The 20,652-nt window shown below is 43.3% G+C and overlaps 2 protein-coding genes across 4 annotated transcripts in view; one reads left to right on the forward strand and one right to left on the reverse strand.

The window, feature by feature from the left end:
• Window positions 1-1,172, forward strand: part of LOC118509161 (phosphoglucomutase-2) — a 60,910-nt gene extending 59,738 nt beyond the window's left edge. For 2 of the 3 annotated variants that reach the window (XM_036049410.1, XM_036049409.1), the window contains exons 7-8: window positions 137-677; window positions 810-1,172. In XM_036049410.1, the coding sequence (XP_035905303.1) occupies window positions 137-677; window positions 810-912 (644 nt within the window). In that variant the 3' untranslated portion in view covers window positions 913-1,172. The remainder of the gene's footprint in view (window positions 1-136; window positions 678-809) is intronic. The other variant, XM_036049411.1, reaches the window with a different exon arrangement.
• Window positions 1,173-2,777: 1,605 nt separating this feature from the next.
• LOC118509167 (cGMP-dependent 3',5'-cyclic phosphodiesterase-like) overlaps window positions 2,778-20,652 on the reverse strand; it is a 47,810-nt gene continuing 29,935 nt past the window's right edge. Inside the window, exons 6-12 of the mRNA XM_036049425.1 lie at window positions 13,520-13,650; window positions 12,283-12,425; window positions 11,200-11,266; window positions 4,749-4,907; window positions 4,354-4,688; window positions 3,875-4,292; window positions 2,778-3,809 (exon numbers count right to left, since the gene is read on the reverse strand). Of these exons, the coding sequence (XP_035905318.1) occupies window positions 3,456-3,809; window positions 3,875-4,292; window positions 4,354-4,688; window positions 4,749-4,907; window positions 11,200-11,266; window positions 12,283-12,425; window positions 13,520-13,650 (1,607 nt within the window). The 3' untranslated portion in view covers window positions 2,778-3,455. The remainder of the gene's footprint in view (window positions 3,810-3,874; window positions 4,293-4,353; window positions 4,689-4,748; window positions 4,908-11,199; window positions 11,267-12,282; window positions 12,426-13,519; window positions 13,651-20,652) is intronic.

Here is a 20,652-nt window from a genome sequence, read left to right on the forward strand (position 1 = left end):
AATTGAAACTAATCGTAGCCTGTCGAGTAAAGGCATGCGTCCTGGAGTAGTTTAAATTTAATTCCATTAGAATGTAGGCGAGTACGCCCGATTGCTCCATTAGTTCAATTAATTGCTCTCATGGTATCTGTTGCAGGCAATAAATCGGTGGAACTGCTCGCCCAGGGTAAAACCGTCCTGTTCGCATTCGAGGAAGCGATCGGGTTCATGTTTTCACCGACCGTACTCGACAAGGATGGCGTCAGCGCCGCCTGCCATCTTGCCACGATGGCTTGCTATCTGCGGGCCACCTCGAACCAATCGTTAGCCGACAAGCTAAACGAATTGTACGACATTTACGGGTTTCACTGTACGTTCGCATCGTACCACTTCTGCTACGAACCGCCAGTCATCGAGCGGATCTTCAAGCGCATCCGGAACATGGAAAAGGACGGCCAGGAAGACCAACGCTATCCACGATCGATTGCCGGCGGTCGGTTTAAGATAGCGGACGTGCGGGATCTTACCACCGGGTACGATTCCTCCCAGCCGGACGGCCTTGCCGTACTGCCGACGAGCAAAAGCTCTCAGATGATAACGTTTTCGTTTGAAAATGGAGCCGTCGTTACGTTGCGTACGAGCGGAACGGAGCCGAAAGTCAAATATTATGCCGAAATGTGTGCCCAGCCAGGACAACGGTACGTTTCGGTGCTTGCGGAAAGCGTGGGAAAGCTTTTTGTTTCGAGCAGATTCGAGCAGTGGTCGAGTGCTCGAAAAACGATTGGCACAGGGTGGTTCATTTTTAATGATTTTTTCTTACTTTATTTTAGTGACTGGAACGGTTCGAAGGCAACACTTCGCGAGATGGTGGACTGCATTGTGGAGGAATTGCTGCAGCCGAAGGAAAATAATCTCACCCCACGATCCGACTAAAGCGGTTCACAAACGAGTTTTATATTTAACACAGAAAACCGCTACCGGATGCTGTTCCGATCATTCCGTTGCGGTACACTGGTTTGAGTGTACGCGTATAGCTACAGCTCGTGTACAGCAGGCTGTAATCTCGAATGGAAGACGAACCGAAACCCGAAGGAGGAGAAGCTCACCGAGGCATGCACTAATTGACAATTATTATTTTACTGTAACTACTTCCTTTTAGAAGGGTCTGATATCTCTAGCTGCTTCAGATTCAGAATTTTTTTTTCACAAACTTTCCTTTAAGATTCACAAACTTTCCTTAGTTCCTTAAAGAAGAATGAACAGAAGAAGTGAATTAAAAATGAAATAGACAGAAACCGTTCGTTGTTCGGACATCGATGGCCATTCATAGCTTGCACGTTGGGACAATATAATGCTTCTAGCTCTTAGAAATGTGTTAATATTTATTTATGCGTTTTAACGAGTAACGAATGGACAAAACCAAACAAAAAGCATGTAATTGTAGCCGGAGCTAGGCACTAAAAGGATACTAAAAGGAAGGATAATGAAACAACATCCTCAAACATTAATTTTTACATCGTAAACATACTGGTAATGTGAACGGGATACGTTTACAGTAAACAATTTAATAAACAATACATAAAATGGTGTCAAAATACTGATACAATAAGCTCGGAAGTTTTGTGTACTAGTGCGTCTTTACAGCCGGGACATTGCAGTAAACAACCGGTAACGATTTTTGCCAGATCTACGATCTACAACTGTGTAACCGAGTAATCAGAGAGAATCGAAAGAGAAATGGAAACATATTGAGAGGATATTGAGAGAGAGAGAGAGAGAGAGAAAGAGAGAGCGAGAGAGAGATGAGAGAGAAACGAGTGGGAAGCGGGATCAGATATAATATAGGGATAAACGGGAGCGAAGCGAGAGAGAAATGGGAGCGAAATAAGAGCGAAATGAGAGAAATCGAGGGAGAAGCGAAAGCAAAATGAGAGAAAATTGAAAGATAATTAAGAGAGAAACGAGAAAAATCGCGTGAGAAATGAGAGAAAAATGAGAAAAAAATAATAAATAATCGATGAAGAATCGTGAGAAATCCGAGAGAAATGTGAGAAAACCGAGAGAAATGAGCGAGAATCGCGAGAGAAATAAGAGAGAAATTATAGAGGAATGTCATAAAATTTAGAGCGAAATAAGAGAGAAATGAGTGAGAATTTAGAGAAAAATTAGAGAAAGAAATGAAAGAGAATCGAGTGAGAAATGAGCGAGAAATCCAAAAATATTTCCCATTTCTCTCTCGATTGCATCAATTATCTCTCATTTCTTTCTCAATTCTCTTCCTTTTCTCTTTCGATTCTCTCACATTTCTCTCTTATTTCTCTCTCATTTCTTTCTCGATTCCCTCTCATTTCTCACTCTAATTTTTGGCATTTTTCTCTCAATTATTATTTTTATTTCATCTCCATTATCGCTAACTTTTCTCTCATTTTTCTCTAGTATCTTCCTCCTTTTCTCTTTCTCTTTTATTTCGCTCTCGATTTTCTTTCATTCCTCTTTCGATTCTGTCGCGATTCTCTCTCATTTTTTTCTAATTTCTCTCTCAAATTATTCTCCTTTCTCTCTTGATTCTCTTTAATTTTTCTCTCACTTCTCTCTTTTTTCACTCGAGTCACTCTCCATTCTCTTGTAATATTCTCTCATTTTTCTCTCGATTCTCTCTTTATTCCCTCTCGATTCTCTCTCATCTCTCTCGATTCACTTTAGATTATCTCTCAATTCTTTCTCATTTTTTCCCCAACTCTCTCTCTCTCTCTCCACCAATCCATACTGAACCAAAGCAAAGAAAACAAATGATCAAGTTTAGCTTTTAAATTATTTATTTATTCTACATCTATTATCCACGAAAATTGTTCTTGTTGCTATCCTGGCACATTCCTTGCTTTAAGCTTTAAGTCGCTTGCTTTCCTGTCTGAATACACCGTAAAGGGAACCGCAACCGCGTTCCACCGCTCACCATCTATGGCCTGTTCGATTCTAGTACAACAGCATTAAAATACTCTACTCTAACACACCACCACACTCACCCTCCCTCCCTTCGGCTTGCATCAGCCCACTAACCACTAAACTTCCCACTAACAATATGTTGTCTTTTTGGTTTCGGTTTGTGTGTGTCTGTGTGTGTGTGGCATTGTCAAGAGACACGTGGGCTACAAGACGAATCCGCGACCTTGTCCTTTGGTATCGTGTAGTTGATGACGTGCGAGCTAGGTTTTGTGCGGTTCATAATTGTGTGCGTGTGCTGCATTTTGCAAAGGGGACTGTGCGAAAGGGAACAAAACGGTAAACGATCTGTTTGCCAGCAAACACAATCTCTCGAAAAACCCCGTCTCCTGTCTTAGCTTGTTGGAATTGGAATTGCGGGTGGTGGGAATTGCGGCGAAAAGAAAAATCTAACACTCGCTACTACAAATACTGTCAAATAAATTAAAATTGTCTTTCCTTGCTTGCAGCATTCCGAAATAAAAACCCCGCTCTTTCTAATCGTTCACCTTTGTGTAGCAGGTAAAATCACAACATTCTGCAGTCGCATTGCATCCACTGCACGGTTCCGTTGCACCATTGCCGGATGCGTCACTGCCGTTGCCTTGCTGTGCGGCACGATTCCGTACCTGTTCCCACTGTTCGCGATTGCTATCGATCGTCTCCAGGAACGAACCAGTCTCGGGGAAGATTTGCACCAATATTTCAAACGTGGGCCGTATGACGGTGGTAAGAAATTCGATCTGAAGCATCGGGATGCACGCTTTCTTGCGATCCATCATGGCGTTCGGCCGTAGGCCCATCTGCTTCTCCAGGTCTCCTTCGGCGAAGAACTCCGCGTAGACAAGGTGCTGTAAAAAGAAGGTCATTTTGATGAATAAAAAAAGCTTTTTAAGAGCAACAAGCGCACACTAACCGCTACGTGTTGCACCGTCTTCCAGGACTTGATCTGATCGTTCAAATCACAGCACGTGATCATGAGGGACAGCAGTAGCCGTTGATTCGATCCTTCGGTCAAGTACTCTGCCCGCAACTTCTTCAACCGGGGCAGTATGCGGAAATGATTCGCCAGATCGGTGGCCAAGATAAGCTCGCGCAGATAGTCGATGCATTCCTTGAACTCCGTCGTCGATAGTCCGTCCAGTATCTTGCTGCTCGAGTCGTTCAGGATGCAGATCGCTTGCGACAGATGGTGACGCTCGTTCACGCTTCCCTCGCTGCTGTAGAGTCGTGCCAGCGGACTGCTTGTCTGTGTCTGGTAGCTGTTGCTAATGCCTCGATGATCCAGATCGTGACAGAAGGCCGCAATCAGAAAGGAAAAGCCTTGCATTTTGCTGTGAACAGACAATTCCGGCTAAGTACCGACACTTCACAGCCCAGCAATATCACACTTACGTTATTATGCCACGCTCAATCAACCGTAGATTCATCATGAGCGAGTAGGCAAAGTGTGCCACGGAGAATGCATGCCACCAGTTATGGTACGGCGTGTCCCGGTAGCCCTTCTGCACCAGCAACACAAACCGGGCCAGCTTGTACTCGTGTATCTTGAAGCTACCGACAAAGTTCAGATCGTAGAACATGCGCATCGCCAGCTGCACCGACAGTGCGTGATCCTTCACATCGCGCGGACAGAAGTCGAACCGTGGAAAGGTTCGATAGAGTTCGGTCTGCTCCCGATCCGGTTCCTTCACTGCTTCCAGGGCGTGATTTACCTCCATATCCGGTACCTGCAGAGGATAAAGACGGGTTAATCGTTGAAGCTCAGTGAACAATCTACCGATCAATACCTTCATGTGATAGAGAAGCAACTCCTGGGACAGTTTGTAGCGTGCCTCCGCCTTCTGGACCTGTTTGTGCACCAGGGCGTGCATGATGCTGATGCCACAGTACACGGAGAATGCGGTCGCCACCTCTTCGTCACATTTGTCGAAATGAAATCCGCTCAGCTGTTTAGAAGTGGAAAGGAAAATATTTTTCAATAGAAGAAATTGTCCCAATGTAAATGCCATCTGTCAAAATACATATTCACTGAACTGTCAAACTTGTAAATGGTGTCAAGGACTACTTGATTTGTTTTCATTATTTATTTTATTTTGATGTCTTGTACTAGGAATGTTGGCACCATTGACTTTATTTACCAGAAATGAGATAAACTGAAGATTAGCAGAAATAACTCGTCGATGCGATGTTCGGAGGACGATCCACAACAATCGACGAATAGCAGAGAAGATGTCTGAGGAGCAGTTACCATCACGTTTTTGAAGTCTCAAACATTTTCCGAGCGTCATCCAAGTCTCGTTGGTGAAAACTTTGAGGACCATCTGGTTTAAATCACTCCAGGACTTAGCATATTGCTGATGAAGTAGACATAATTGGTGTGAGACTCTCTTTTTCTTCTTCTTCTTTCTTGGCACTACAACCTCGAGAGGTCTCGGCCTGCCTTTTCTGGCTGTCTGTGACTTAAATTACCCGTAGCAAAGTAGTCAGCCCTGCGTACGGGGAGGCGGTCTGGATGGGATATGAACCCCGGCCCTGCCGTGTGGAGACCGGTGCCGGTGTCGCCTCGGCTACCGGACCGCCCCGTGAGACTCTCTTAGGTCCTATAATTAATCTTTAAAGCCATAGAAAACTTCATCTATCTCCGGTGGAGGATCAAGTCCCTTGGAAGCGCCGAAGCAGAATTGGAGTTAGAAGCTCCTAACACATAAAATCTGTTGACTGAACCAGAGTCAGAGTCTAAGCAAACATTTTTTGCGAGGCATTATGGAGTTCACGACCCTCTAAGTGATCGAACTTCTCAGGACCTTACAGCCTGCTTACAAGAAGATATCCCTATGATCTGCTCCAGCCTACCTTGGGTCAAAGACGCATCCAGGCAGCAACATGTATATTAGTGTATGCACAAGGTTGCTGATCCTGAAACAATTCTAGTGACAATGCTCACAATTGAGCCAAGGACTCTGTGCAAAAGTCCAGGTAGGCTGGTAGGTCCAGGTAGGAAGGTTCTTTCCAGAAGAAGATGCTTACAAGGATATTTAACTCCTTTTGTTGGGCAACGAATTATACTGTCTGGACTGCGGAGACATCAGGCATGTCACGGGAATGGCACCAAACAACTCAGTTAATTTTTGGGCCTTCCTCATACACACAGGAGCAGATTCAAGCTCTAATTGAGAAAGAGGGATGACGTAAAAGTATCCACCAAAAATGGCGGATCTTCTCGACCGAAAGCACTTGGAAAGAACTTCAACAATTCTGGCGCCAAACAGCTTGTTTTGATTCAGCCTCCATGCTTAATTAAAAAACCATCGAATTCTAGATGAAAGCACACATCCGCAGTCAGTGTGCACATTTTGTTTTGTACAATGTGAATGTGACTTGAGTTCCATCCCAGTTAGCTCTCGATCGGGTCAATGGAATGAGAGTTTGTTTATTGCGGAAGTCTACCTTTTTTGCTGTTGCTACCTCGTCAACTCTCCACAGTGAACATGTGAACACAAACGGACTGTGTTACTGTGAGAAGCTAAAGGTTTTGTGTTCGATTACCATTCAAAACCCCTTTTTTCTACCATGATGCGCTTCCATTTTGCAGGCGAGGTTTGTGTCCCGTTTCCGGCGTGAGTGAGGTACAGGAATGTGCTGCTGCATCGATATAGCCGGGGTATGTGTATCGGTGCAGTGCTCCGATGGAAACAGGAAGCTCTATACTCGTACACGCTTGTATCCTTCCGACACGCTCCCTGTACAGCAGACGACCCGCCTTACCGATAACCTTACGAAGCGTAAAAGGAGATACGGGCGCGTATATGCACAAAACTTCCCTCGGATGACTCCGGGCGGCCCATGTCAAATAGCGTACATGCAACAGGGGGATTACGAGCGGTCCGAGCTTTGCATCAGGCTAGCGTTTGCAATGTTGCTACTACCAGTGTTCCGGCTCCGAAACATTTGCGGTTGTTGGCTCGCCTTGAAGCAAGCGAGGAGGAAAATTCAAAACGTACCAGCAGATAAAACACAAAATCGCTACAAATCTTCCCATCTTACCTTACTTCTACCGTTAGGGACAACATTCTCTGATTGTACTTCCATGTAGACACGGAACATGTAGAAGCGAAGTAGCGAAAACGCTGTAAGGGTGGTTTTGCAACACCCCGTTCCGATCCGTTGAATGGATATTGAACCGGTCTTACTTTTCGAACCATTTCCCTATTCACTGGGTTCACATTTGCACCTTACTTTTCCATTTGAATAAAAAGTTTGAGGTAAGTTGAGTGAGTCCAACAAGTCTCACTCCGTTTTTTTTGAAAGCTCGAAATAATGCGCATCGTACGAATAAAATCACTCCCAAAAGGACAGCCCTTTACGAGGTTGTTTGGAGAATTTTAAATTGAACCATAAAAAGGATTGGCATTCGTTCCGACATCTGCGTCACCTTCGAACAACAGGTGGTGGAAAGTGAGCTGATATTCCTAAAAACAACCCCGTTTTATGAGAGCCGTAATGCAGTGCAAAAAAAAAACCGGGCGCCGGACGATATGTGATTCTAAATGTCTAATAATCATCCCCATTGCACAATCTATCGATCTAATCGTGCAGCTCGTGCTCACCCTAATGGAGCTAACATCAACAGGGATGAAAACAGGAAGCACCACCGTGGCAGACGAACGAGAAGGGAAAGTAATTAAAGTGGAATTGTATCCCTGGTTCGAAGAATCATCATCGGTGCAGCGTTATAGGTTATTTGTGGTCTGTGTGTGTGTGTGTATGTCTGTGCGGTTGATTTCCGATGATGATACACCTCGATGCTGGTGCTCTGGGCTCGGGCTGTAATCTTGATGCTCTTTCCGGCTGGATTGACAACTGGATGCAGCTCAGAATATGGAACATCATATCACGTGGATGACCGTACGGGGAGCTGTAACAATACGTGTGTACGAAAGGACAAATTGTGGAACAGTTGCAGATATGCTGCGCCAAATAGGGATTACGTTAGTCAATTTGTATCACTATTGGGATTGTTGCATGGGCTTCATAGAGGAGGATTTTTGAGCATGGCTATTGCATACATCTAGGCGTTTTGTTTGACAGATGTACCACATTTTGGTATACAAAACTTAGTTGTTGACTTCCACTAAGGACTAAGCTTTATCTAGAATAGAACTAGAATGAATTACAGGACGCTGTCTTGTTCTGTTTTATAACTATGTTGAGAAAAAAGAATCAAAGCTTGTTTTAGACTAAAAATTTTGAAGGGAAAATTTTTACTAAGGAATGGCGACTTCATCGAATAATTAGAAATATTCTCTCTCAATTTCGAAAGCTGTGAAAGCCACTGACGTCCTCCAAGAAATAGGCTATTTCATAAGAGATCGATCAATTCTTGGAGGGCTTCTGTTTGTGTCCAGTGTGTCAAAACTATACTCGAATTTTATAATGAAAATTTGAAATTGAAGCACTGCTGTCGATCTTTGCAATCAGTCTTGGATGTTGTGCCGAGTGTTTAGTTTATCTCATTAAGACACATAGCACCCTACTCCTTTTGATGATGGAAGGTTAGCAGACAGAGACAGATATTTTTTAATATTTTCTTTCAGTGTCTTAAGCTATTTTCTGAGACCCAGGTCTGTCAGATAGACAAGAAGTTTTAGTAGACTTAAAAGATCTGGTATTGAAATATACTCAAACAGGGCTACAATATTCAATCGTTCAGATTTTTAACGATCATTTTGCATACATTTAGGCGTTCTGTTACGCGGTTTGCATACTTTCTCTATTTAAATGATAAGATAGCTCCCGTCTATAAGTCAAACGAATTGGATTGCTTTAAAAACCTCCCGATTTCCCGCACAGAAGTCTCAATCCCATAAATTGTCTTAATAAATCTACGCCACTTGTGCGGCGCTCTGCTTTAAACCTTTTTGCCACACACCAAATTGGGAAATGTCTTTCAACACTCCTGCCTCTGTCCACACTGCGAAACGTCCACATTCACCCATTCGGCCCCGGCACAACCCGGAAGAACTGTGATTTGATTTCGTAGCAATGGGCCCAAGCAAATGGAGCCAGCAACTTTTACCAACTGGTAAAACTGAATAATATTTCATGAGGCACAGCAAAAGCAGCAGCAGCATCGGGGAACTTTTATACGCACATGCAACGGAACGTAGACGCGAGGCCGCCAGCGAATGGAGCAGCGAGGAGTAGATTGGCGTGTGTGGAGAAAGTTTTAAGTACTATTATTTGGGTTTTATTTTTCCTTCTCCGTCCTTCTGTCCAGCACTCTTGGTGACTTTCCGACTCTCGTCTAAGTGAGGTAAACTTTTCTGTGGTGGCAACTCTTGTTTAGCCTTTTTTTCCCTACCCCTATTCGCTTCGAGTGTAAATGATTTCGATGGTAATAAATATTCTCCACCAATGGTGCTATTTAGCTTGTGAAGCGGTTAAATATAGCTGGAAGTCTGTGAAACGTTTCCTTCTTATGTGGGAAGATTTATTCAAGTAGCAATTTATCTCACACTTTTCACTTTAACCTCTGCTTGTTTGCACTTCGTTCTTATAAATTCGACTCAGTGTCTGTAAAGTTGCAATTTAAATGAAACGATGCGGAACCAAAACAACAACACCTGCGCCATTTTATAGCCCCCACGCAGTGAGCATCCAGTGTGACAGTTCCAAGAATCGCGCGATGGTGAATTTATTCCGTTCCAATCGCATTTGGTGTGAAATACCATTAATGGGTTTTTTTTTGTTTGCTTGTTTTTTGGTGAAGAAAAGAGCAGGTGTCAAGCTTGAAATAAGATCATTAAATTCTACCTCCACACGCCCAAAAATGGGGCGGGAGTGATGATGGGTGAGATGAGAGGAAAAAGCTCAATATTTCTTCTTCAACTCTGTACCACACACACTTCAACTTGGTTCAACAACTTTGTTGTGATCTTCTTATCAGCTTATATGTATACGACTTTACGGTAAGGTTAAGGAACAAAAAAAAGGGCAATGAAACCGGTTGCTATTATGAAAAGTCCGGGATCTCCAACAGCAACTGGCACGGTACGGGCTACGGTTAATAGAAATCCTATTCCGATGGGTAGTAAAAGCTTCGGCACAAAGAGCATTAGAAGGCAGGACTCTTCCTTACCAGCGAGCAGCCACGGAGGATTCAAACACCGCACGGCAACGGTGAGGAAAAGCGTATGAAAAATCATAAACCATCTCGCCCGACCGGTCCAACGGGCCGTCGGTATGAGTAACCCTTGAACAAAATTGAATTACAGTTGCTGAATACAAATCGTTTCAATCATTTCCGCTAGATCTCTGGCTGGCCGCCGCGTGCCAACCGGACGAAACCGTCACCGAAGGAACGCAATTTCTGTCTGCAATCTTGTGTCTTAATGGTAATCAATTTATGGCAAGTACAACTGGTGATTTTTCTTGTCCATTTTGTCGCATTATAATGTTTCGCCTTTTGCTTCGCCTTTCTGTCCTCGCTTCTGTGCGCTAAAAATGTCCCAAGAATGTCAGAGGACACTGAGGGATTTTCTGCAAAGTCTGATTAAAAAATGTCAAATATATTTTCCACCGAACAGAGAGTGGCAACATTTTTCAATCGCTCCTATATGGAAAACTAAATTTAGTTTTTGACCTTCCAAGTATTAGATTGTAATCGCCTACTCCCTATACACCTGATCTTGATGGACGGTTTTTCGCAAAAAAAAAAGACTCAGCTTCTGTCCAGCCGTTGCTTGCCCTATCTTCGAGTACTCCGGACAAAGTGAGCTCGAAAGGAGCAACGGAATTGGCATATTAATACAAACGAAGAGTGTTCGGCCCAGCTCGTTTCTCGGTCCTCTTTCCTTCCAACGGAGGGTTGACCATAGTTGCCTGACGCTGACGGAGAGCGATTAAATCAATCAATCATCTTATTCTTCCGCCAGCTCAGGCCATTCTGCTACAACACCACTCTGTATGGCAAATCTGACATGAAAAGCAACACAGCATAAAAAACACGGGCGAACGTTGTTTCTTTTACGCCTTAAGTGAGATTGTCAGCAATTTTATAGCACTCGGATGAAAGATTTGCTTATCGATTGTTACACGCTACCGGTGCACTATGTGGATGAAGCTGGACAGAGCGAGATGTTATCCCGATGGAGGCGCCTGATGTTTCACGGAATGGTAGCTACCAGCCCGGCAAGGGCAAGTGTATTCATGCTTTGACCATAATAACCATCGTCTTACCTTATTGCACAGCTGAGCAACACCGATAACGCCTTCCTCGTCACAGATGGGAAAACAGAGAATGTTCCTGCAAATAAAGAAAAAACCGAACGAAATTTAAAAAAAGGACGTCAAAAATCGGTGTACCGAACCGCATCGCACATTCATCAGTTGAAATTAGTGGAACTAAGTTCCCCGTACGTTGGACGCACGAGATTGCTATTTGATGTGACTTTGAGCGCTCATATGTGAGCGCACGGAAAAGACAAGCAAGCCACCGGGCGACGCTCGCTCAACTTGTTGGCGCTAATTGGAAAAGTTTTGCTCAGTCGTTGGCTGATTGATAAGTGAAAGACTCTAATCGGCTTTGTTCGGGAGAGGAAGGCGTTTGTTTTGTTCGGGAACACGTTGGTGGTGTGCCACAAACATCGATAGAGCTTTTGAAAGTGATTTGAAATTAATTAAGACCCGAACATGTGTCATTGCTGGCCGTGTTTAAAACTCTTTTGTATCACATCTCTATATGCTCGTATTTTGTGTCTGCCTTTAAATAGCTCTTTAAGGACGATTTAATATTGTCTAGCAAAGCCATGATTCAGCACCCGGTCGGAAACAGCCAACCGAAGCCACACAACGTAACGGATAGTGATCCATCAAATTGGAGTGATCCATCAAAATTAACTAAACAGCTTGTTTCTTTAAACAAACAGCTCGTCTGCCTCGCTTACTTCAAGCAGAAAGCACACCCAGCGAACGAGAAAACATGATTTGCATTGAATGAACACTTCAATCTCCATCTCCAGGAGCAACTTTTGCCTCCGGGTTGCCAGAAATCGTACGTTGCTGCTGTGATTTGCCGTTTTTTTTTCCTCCTCGTAGACTTTCCAGACCACGACTCACGTCGTCGTGCCGTGTATCGAACGGGAGAAAAAGAAAAACACTCACACACAACCAAGGCGATTTTCCTAGCAGAAAATAGACAACCCTGAACACCGATGCGTCGGCGTCTCGTTCGCATCCGCATCGCAAAAGTGCTTCTGCTATCTCTTCTTGCTTTTATCTGTGTGTGCGCTTGACGGTGTGCCTAGAATAGGGATGCCTTACCTCGTTTTGAAGCCGGTCGACTCGTCCACCCCTTTGTAGAACAGTGGATGTTGGTATGCGTTGCGGATGTTTAGCAGTTTACCGGTTTGTGCGACGTACCCAGCGATCCCTTTGCCACTCTCGATGCGTATCTCCTTCGAGGCCTGTCGGAATGGTGGAAAACAATGAAACGAGGCGGTTTAGTGTTTTTTTTTTCTTTTGGTATTGCTTCACTATCACTGCGTACGTGGCGGCAGTTTGGATTTGATGGACGCCATTTTACGGTGGTGGTTTTGCGGATCGATCAAACTACCACCCAGACGGAAGGGCGAAGAACAGATCAGGGCCGAAAATGTGGCTCGTCGGTCTTTCACCTGTCGGTTGGCGGTTAGATTTTGATTGTGCTATAAAGTGGGAGGATTTGTTTTATCGCATCGCCATAACTATTAGCACTGGATTTCCCCTATTTATCTCACGCTGAAAATGGTTCTCTAATCCTTCAGGGAGCTTAAAGCAGTCCTTATCTCGTGCTGCTACCGAAATTGACATGGAAAAGCATATAAAAAAATTTCCAGAGTAGAAATTGCACACCCTATTTGCTCATCTCCAATTAAAAGCTCATAATAAACTATGTCCCGCCGGTCCTACCAAATAAAATAAAAGTCTATTTAATTGACTTCTTGCTTTATTTATGAAACCAGTTTATTTTTGCTACTTTATGCCCAAAATAAGTAAAAAATTTAGTAAAATTATTTATAAATAATGTCCAACCAATCTCTCGTTACCGAAAACGATCAAATAAATAGTTCCATCTCTAATTACAAATGAATAAGCAAATGAGTTTCATAAGAATTCCCCCCGGCCCCAAATAAACCTGCGACATTATTTATCCTTTCCCACCGATAACATGGAAAGGATTTAATTAAATGGCTCGTTGCAATGCCCGTTCCAGCGAAACATTTTAAGCTTTCGCTTGTAGTTTACAGTTTAAATTGGATGCTTCAGCTAGGGCAAATGGTGCGTAACGGCAATCGAATCACTGCAACCATAAATTAAAACCCGAGCTACCTGGATTCATTAGCATTTGATCGATTGAGCAGCTTTGCGAATCGATCTGTCTCGAATTAGCCTGCCATCAACCAGGCAATTTACAATCGTTCGTTACAAATGTCCAATGAATGCACTTATTACTACCGTTGGACACGCTGTCGGGAAGCGCGCTATCATTAGTCAAATAGTTATGTTTCATTCAAATTACCTCATTGCCATCGAAAACCTTCGAAACCAGTTCGCCGGTATGCTTGTCGAGCAGAAATAGAGAGCATCGTTCTGCGGCCGCCAGTTCCTTCGCCTCCGTCATCACGCCCCGCAGCAGTTGGCCCAGATCGCCTGTGGAATAGGAAAGAAAAGCATCAGCATTGTATTAAAGAACTACTCCTTACACGAATGAAGCTTGTTTACGGTGAAGGTTTGTGTGTATTTGTAAAGAAAAAAGTAGTAAAATATGTCCCCGGCAAATGGTAGTATTAGACACGAAAGCCACTTGGATGCGGTAACAGGGAAAAGTTAATTAAATTGAGTCTTAAAGCGACAGGTGGGTTAAGGATGCTTGGAGAAAGAGTTACTTTAGATAAGACGTTATGAATATTTATCTAGCATTTCTTTTCTTCCTTTGCCCTTTTGTACGGCTGGTTGCTCTTGAGCATTTAGTTTTAATTAAAATTTCCTTTCAAAGAAGCCTTTTCATAACGATAGAGTGTTTCTTGAGAGAGAGAGAGAGAGAGTATCATCTTTTAAGGAAGCAGCTATAAAAATGGCTTATCTTGTGATACTTCCAACAACCAACAGCTCGTTGATTGATATACAAGAAGCCATATTGTTGTGCGACTGAATGCAAAAATGCATTATTAAATTATAATGAAAGTTTTGCATTTGAAAAGAATCACTCCCTGAGCAAACGTCCCCCCCTTAGGCCACTAGCATAATATAAAGATCGCTATTCCTCACAGGACTTTGCTCCATCATAAATCCATCCTTCTATCCATCTTAATTGGAAAATGGTCCCCAACCAAGCCGGGACACGGAAGCACAAGCCCATTTTTATATCGTCCCATAAAGTCCACTGTCCAGCAGGAAGCAGAAAAAAATAAAATGGCCATTTCTTTCTCGACTGCACCGCCTCGAAGCAATTTCCCGGAAGTTGGTAGCAGCGTCAGGTTGATAGGAAAACTGCACAAAAGCACAAGAATTATAATAGAGAAAGCATTTTAGCAATAAGCTCGATCGCTGATCGCTTAAGAGATTTTTATTCGCTTCAAAGCCAGCCAGTCGAGCCACAGGTGAAGAATTGGACGAAGAATGGGTCCAAGACTGGGGCAGTGGGAGAGTAGGCGAGAACCAGCAACTAGACAGGATGTACGGAAGCAGCTACCTTTTATGTGCCACACTTCCGACACGGTGCTGCTGTATTATCCGACCGAACGGTTTGTGTGTGTATGTGTGTGTGTGTGTGTGTGTCTATGGTTAGGAGCAACATTGCAACAATGCGCCATTGTTGAGCTTCCCACCCCGTTGTTGTGTTACATTGTGCCATTGGTCGTAAAGCAGCGTCGGGTGTCGGTGATGAAATACAAACACACCCCAATGCTCGCTCACCCCCCGGATGGATGCTTTTTAGCACAAAACCTCAGGTCAACAGCGAGGCAGGAAGAGGTGGGTTGGTTCGCCCAACGAGAGCCAGCTATACAAAAGGTGCTGCCCTTTTGTGAGTGAGCTTCCATTTTTTTGCTTCACTGTTCCTTTGCCACCAACCGTTCTGTCGCTATTATCCTGATTATGAACACGTGTGCGTGTGTGTCGCGTCTTGCTTGCTGGCTGGCACTTTAGTGATGTTAAACAGTAAGCATAATGTTGCTGCAGACAACCGTTTTCCGCCGAATATATGAGTATGGTGGAACAGTCGGATGCATTTAAAACAATTCCTGTTATGATGGCATCGTTAGGGAAAAGAACTGACGGCGGGTGGGCTGGCCTGGCTTCCTGAACCGAACCGAGCACACCGAATCTGGCGTGGAAGTAGCGAGTTAGAGACTGCGGAATAAGCACCAAATATGAGGTCATAAGAAAATGTGTGGGGCAACAAAAAGGTAAAAGTGGAAGCAAAAGTTTACTACCGCGGAGTTTGCTGCTACATTGTTTGCATTGTGCTGTTCTGTGGCGGGAGAGTCAGAGGGGGATGAGGAGATGGGTGGTGGCATTGGGAAAGCAATTAGGTGTGGCTGTTGTTTTACAACAAGTGCGCAAAGTTGTTAAAGCGATTTTGTAACAATAAGCGCTGGTTGTGGGTTTGTTTTTAAAAAGTAAGCTCGTGTTCTATGATATGATTTACAGCTGATATGTGTTTTACAGCTGATATGATTTTAAATACAGCTGTAAAATTACTAAACCGATCTGTTTTTTCTTATCGGTAGTAAACGAATTTTAAAGTTTTTTAAAAAGCTGAATTTTTGAATGTTTGGTCTGCTCATGATTGAGCAAGCCTTAAGTAACATGTCCACATCATCAGTTTGATTTCTTGGAAGCTCGATGCAAGACTACATTCCTCCATTCATAGCTGCATTTGATCGCTGATAAACACTCTACTCTACTCTAGCCGGTCAGAAAGCTCTCTGAGCTGGTCTATGCCTCGGCCGAACGAGAAGCTGACGTGAACCTTCCTTGTGAGGTATTAGTCCAGCATTCTCATCACGTGCCTCAATCATCGTATCGTTCTTGCTTTGGTCATCGTCAGGATATCTGCACTGCTAGCAGCCTCGGCCAACTCATGGTTTATTTTGCTTCTATATGCTCCCTGCTCTTAAACTCTGCCAAAAAACTTGGCCACTCTTCTTGGCGATTAAGAAATCCTCTAAAAAGCCGAATACGATGTAGATGAAGTGTTAGGGATTTCAGGAATTTGTTGATTCTTCATCCAATTCTGTATACTAATAGACTTATAAGAGTTATCTATCTAGCTTCCCTGCTTCGAATTGGTGAAAAAGTCCAAAACATAATGGCATATGACATCCGTTCCTCAAACTTAAAACTATTAACCTTCAAATGCTTAACGCTAACCCCTTACCCGGTGAAAGATTTAAACCACACCAAAGAGAACAGTGCGCCCTCTATCTGTCAAACTAACAAACAAAGAAAAAAAACCTGACCAAACATCAAACAACAAAAATTTCAAAGAAAAAATACGTATAGATCACCTATTGCTTTAGCTGCTTCTACCGACGCTTCTGCTAATCGACAGTTTAAATGGAGATGGAACACAGAAGACCAAACACGCAACGAAATCTGTGTTTACTTCCCATTTCCCAGCAAAGTCAGGCGCACCATGTTGACCAAAATAAGGTCCACTGCCTCCGTAAGACGATAAAGTATGTAAGTACCGAGGTGTGTGAGAGGCAGCGAGGCAAAAGATGGTAAGGCAGCTGATAAAACATTTACCCAACCGGGTGTTGTCGAGTGTGTCGGGTGGATTGGAAGTGCGTACCTCAGCTCACCTCTGCTTCAACTGTGCCTTCCGCTAGAGAGCATCAACAACAACAACTGTGTAACGTACCAGCATTTGGTGGCCGCCTCGAAGCTACCAATACCGGCGGCGGGTAAGTGTCAATTGGACGGGTAACGTTTTGTTTATTTACGCTCTCGAAGATCTAAACCAACCTCTTCAGATCGAAGTCGACCGGAGCGAACGGAAGACCACAACGAATTTCTCTCCTCTGCATGATGGATGTGATCGGCATCGCTGGCATCAAGGCAGGTGGGGATGATTTTCCACACCAAGTCTTTAAGTTTAAAGAGTCTTCAGCGTTTCGTTTGAAGATGGTCATTCAATCAATTGAGTAAATGAAGAAGTCCTTGTGCATAATAAAGATGTCTCAAAGCAATGAAGATGATGGGTAGAATTTAGTGAGATCGTCTCGATGTAGCTCAATCGATGCTATAAATTAATAGATCGAATACCAAACGTTACGTTCTGTTTCTGTTGGACACACAAGCAATGGTCAGTACGAACGTAAGACTTAACGGCTATAGAGACATTGATATGCAGACGGACAGCCAGGCAGACAGACAGATAAACAAATAGTAAGCAAGCCCCGGAAACGAATCTCTCGACCCAAACTCCGAATCTGCCAAGCAGCAACCGTCCAAAGTTGCGTCAAATGAAAATGGGGCACAATTTATTATTATTGCGAGAAATAATCGTAAAAATAAATCACAATTTATCACTACGGCACATGCACTTGCGTCCGTACGCATGGCAGGGCCACACGCTGTGACCGACCAAACGGAAACAAACGCTGGACGAATTGTTCTCGAGCCGAGATTTGGAAAACGTGCTTCCCTTCCGTTGGTGCTGATGGACATAAAAACGGAGGGCCAGAAATTAAATAAAATAACGCACGCTCCCCAACAAAAGGGTCCTCTGTCCAGCGTGAAGGGAAATTCTATGGCGAGAAAATCACAAACAAAAACACGCCGAACATCCAGAACATGACACATGGTGACAAATTTGTAAGCTCATTTATTAAGTGCCAACAAAGTCCGCCCAGCTCTGTACGACACATCAAACACAAAAAGGATGAAGGATTATGCGCTCAGCGGAACCCATGCGCTTATCGTCATGCTGGTCATTAAAAGTGTCCCCACGAAAAAAGAAAATACGGGAAAGGGAAGGAACAAAAAAACCGTACCGTCACTGGAGTGGAAGTCGAGTCCAGTCGAGAGATGGAAGGACGCTCGCTTGGGTACGTAAAAATGGTCTCCTCCACACATAAACACGCGTCCGTAATGGATTTGTATTTTGTGCTGAGTCAATTAAATTTATGAGCTTCGATTCGAAGATGGGTGGCTTGGGTGTGACGACGTTCGGTTTGCTTTGGCCTACAGACACACAACAGTACACAATTTAATTGCACTTTCGGACGAGTTTTCGGCACGCTGTCATAACGTAACAACAGCTGGCTGGCTGGCTGGCATGGCTGGGCCGGCCTTCATTATTAGTCATTCGTTGGGACGTTGGTTTGCAGTTTGGGGTTTCACCATAAATATCGACGATGGTGGGGTGGCTTGCAAGAGTTGTTCACCCTTGGGAAGTGATGCTAGCAGTCGTCGAAAAATTGTCCTTGCAATTGGTTTGACGTTCATAATGTTGGGACGATAATATTAATTATTACAATGGCTTTCTTTACGACGCAGTGTGCGGCAGAGTGTGATGACGAAAGGATTACACAAGAGTCCTTGTCGCAACGTCGTTGAGTTACGTCGTTAAAGTGGGTGGTTTCGCTTAGGATGAGTCAATTTGATGGGAAGCATGTTGGGTTTTATTGAAACGGCTCTATTATTTAAATGCAGTCGTTTGCTTGGAGGTTAGTAGGAATAATAAGGAATTTATGGCATAGTTTTATAGCATGTTTGTTTAGTGCATATGATTAAGAAGTGGAGTTTGGAACAGATTACAAATATTACCGAAACATTATATTTTCTCGGATAAATGGCTCGAAAGTGATATTTATCTTTGAAATCATTACGACGGTCAATTTCCATCATCAGCAGAGTACTAGACTAGGACAGAAGGGCTATTGAGAGCATTGTGATAAGAAGTACATTTAGGAATGCAGACTCTCTAAATGTATTAAACTTTTGTGTATACTCTCAATAACTTGTTGCACTGTAAACAATAGCACATTTCATGCTGATAGACTTCAAGCACTTATCTTCCTCTCAAACACAGATACGAGACGTTAGTCACTCTCAGAAGAGACCACGTCTAGGACCCACGTGGAAGATAGACTCATATTTATTTAACATACCAACTTGACAACAGCGAAACTTCTCTACTAGTGGACTCTACAACTATTTTCCCTTCTGAAGCTCATATTTATTTATGTCAGCAAACAAACCAGTTTTAAGCCACTCCGACAGAACAGAAAAAACCAAGTTTCAAGTTCGTGGAAAAATGCTTCCCCCAGTGGCACTACATTACGTGCCATCGTACCAGTAGTGCCGCTCAGCTACACGATTGTGCCCGGTTTAGCCTTGCAAATGATAGTTCTTTTGCTTCTTTGCCCGCTACTCTCCACAAACTTTCGGTTTGTCTCGATGAAAGTGATTTACGATGCAAACCACGCGGAGATGAAGTGAAGTTTGCGGGAAAAAAACCTCAGCAAACCAGCAGCAGGGAAGCAGCAAAAGTGGGGCAGAAGCTAAAATAGATCGTTTACCATCCCAGGGGGGAGAGCCTTCGAAAGGAAAACTTCACCACCACGGCCACCACCAGTGGCACGCAACAATAGTCCTCAACGCCGGCAGTTGCGCGTGCTAGGTAAAACAATTTTCTTCCGGGTTCTGGAAGTTTGAAAAATGATTCCGGTTAAAAAGAAAACCCAACAGCAAACTTTCTTCTTCTCCCCCCGAAACTTACGAATTGGCCCGGTTGGCCGCGAGGTCAAAATGTGATTTGTTTTATTTATTTTTTGTGCGTTTTATTTTTTTTACTTTAATACTTGAACGCAAGCCAATGGTGAAGCTAAAGAAAGCGGAACGTTAAATGAAAAATTGTTTAACGAACATTTCTACAGCCAGACAGCGGTGGAAAGATCCTATTGTTTCGTGGTCCTGTTATAAGTTGTAGAAGTTGACCATGATGACCAAGATTTCTTTTATGGTACAAATATCAAAGCCACTCCTCTCGACAATCTTGTTGTGAAGATATTTTCCCGAAAGACTTGGAACATGGGAGAAGTTTTCCACTGGCTTGTTGTATGCTCTACCAGCATGTTCGGAATAGTAGATAACAAGCGATGAAAAGTTGTCCTCGATGTTTTTATCCCCAATCAAAGCGTGTCCAGACGCACACCATTGAAAAAGGTGAGCCAAATTGGATGATTTACGACCTTAAACTTTAGGTTTCGAGTCAGGAAGCAATACTCAGTGCTATGGAAGCATAAATAAGTACTTATAAAAATGACATCTGTCACATTTGACAGTTCACCTGCAATATTTCGTACACTTTAGTACATTTTCTGCTGTTTTAAGACGGGAAGCAATTACGACCGGGCAGATTGGTGCATTGAGAGCAATAAATTTATCCCTTTCACAACCACATACGTTGACGATGATTTGAAGATAATTAATAATGGAGGAACTTCGTTTATTAGACTGCGGCAGACAGTAGTAGACAGGGCGATTATCTTGTTTAGTTGGTGAGCTCTGTTTAATTTGAAGCGGTATGACTAATTTATTTTAATCTAATTCCAGACAGGCTATTATTAGCTTAAACACATGCTAAGTATAACAATTTTAGTACAACATTTCTTTTAGTACAAATAATCTAAAATACTA

Source organism: Anopheles stephensi, chromosome 3 (assembly GCF_013141755.1).
Source record: "Anopheles stephensi strain Indian chromosome 3, UCI_ANSTEP_V1.0, whole genome shotgun sequence".
NCBI lineage: Eukaryota > Metazoa > Arthropoda > Insecta > Diptera > Culicidae > Anopheles > Anopheles stephensi.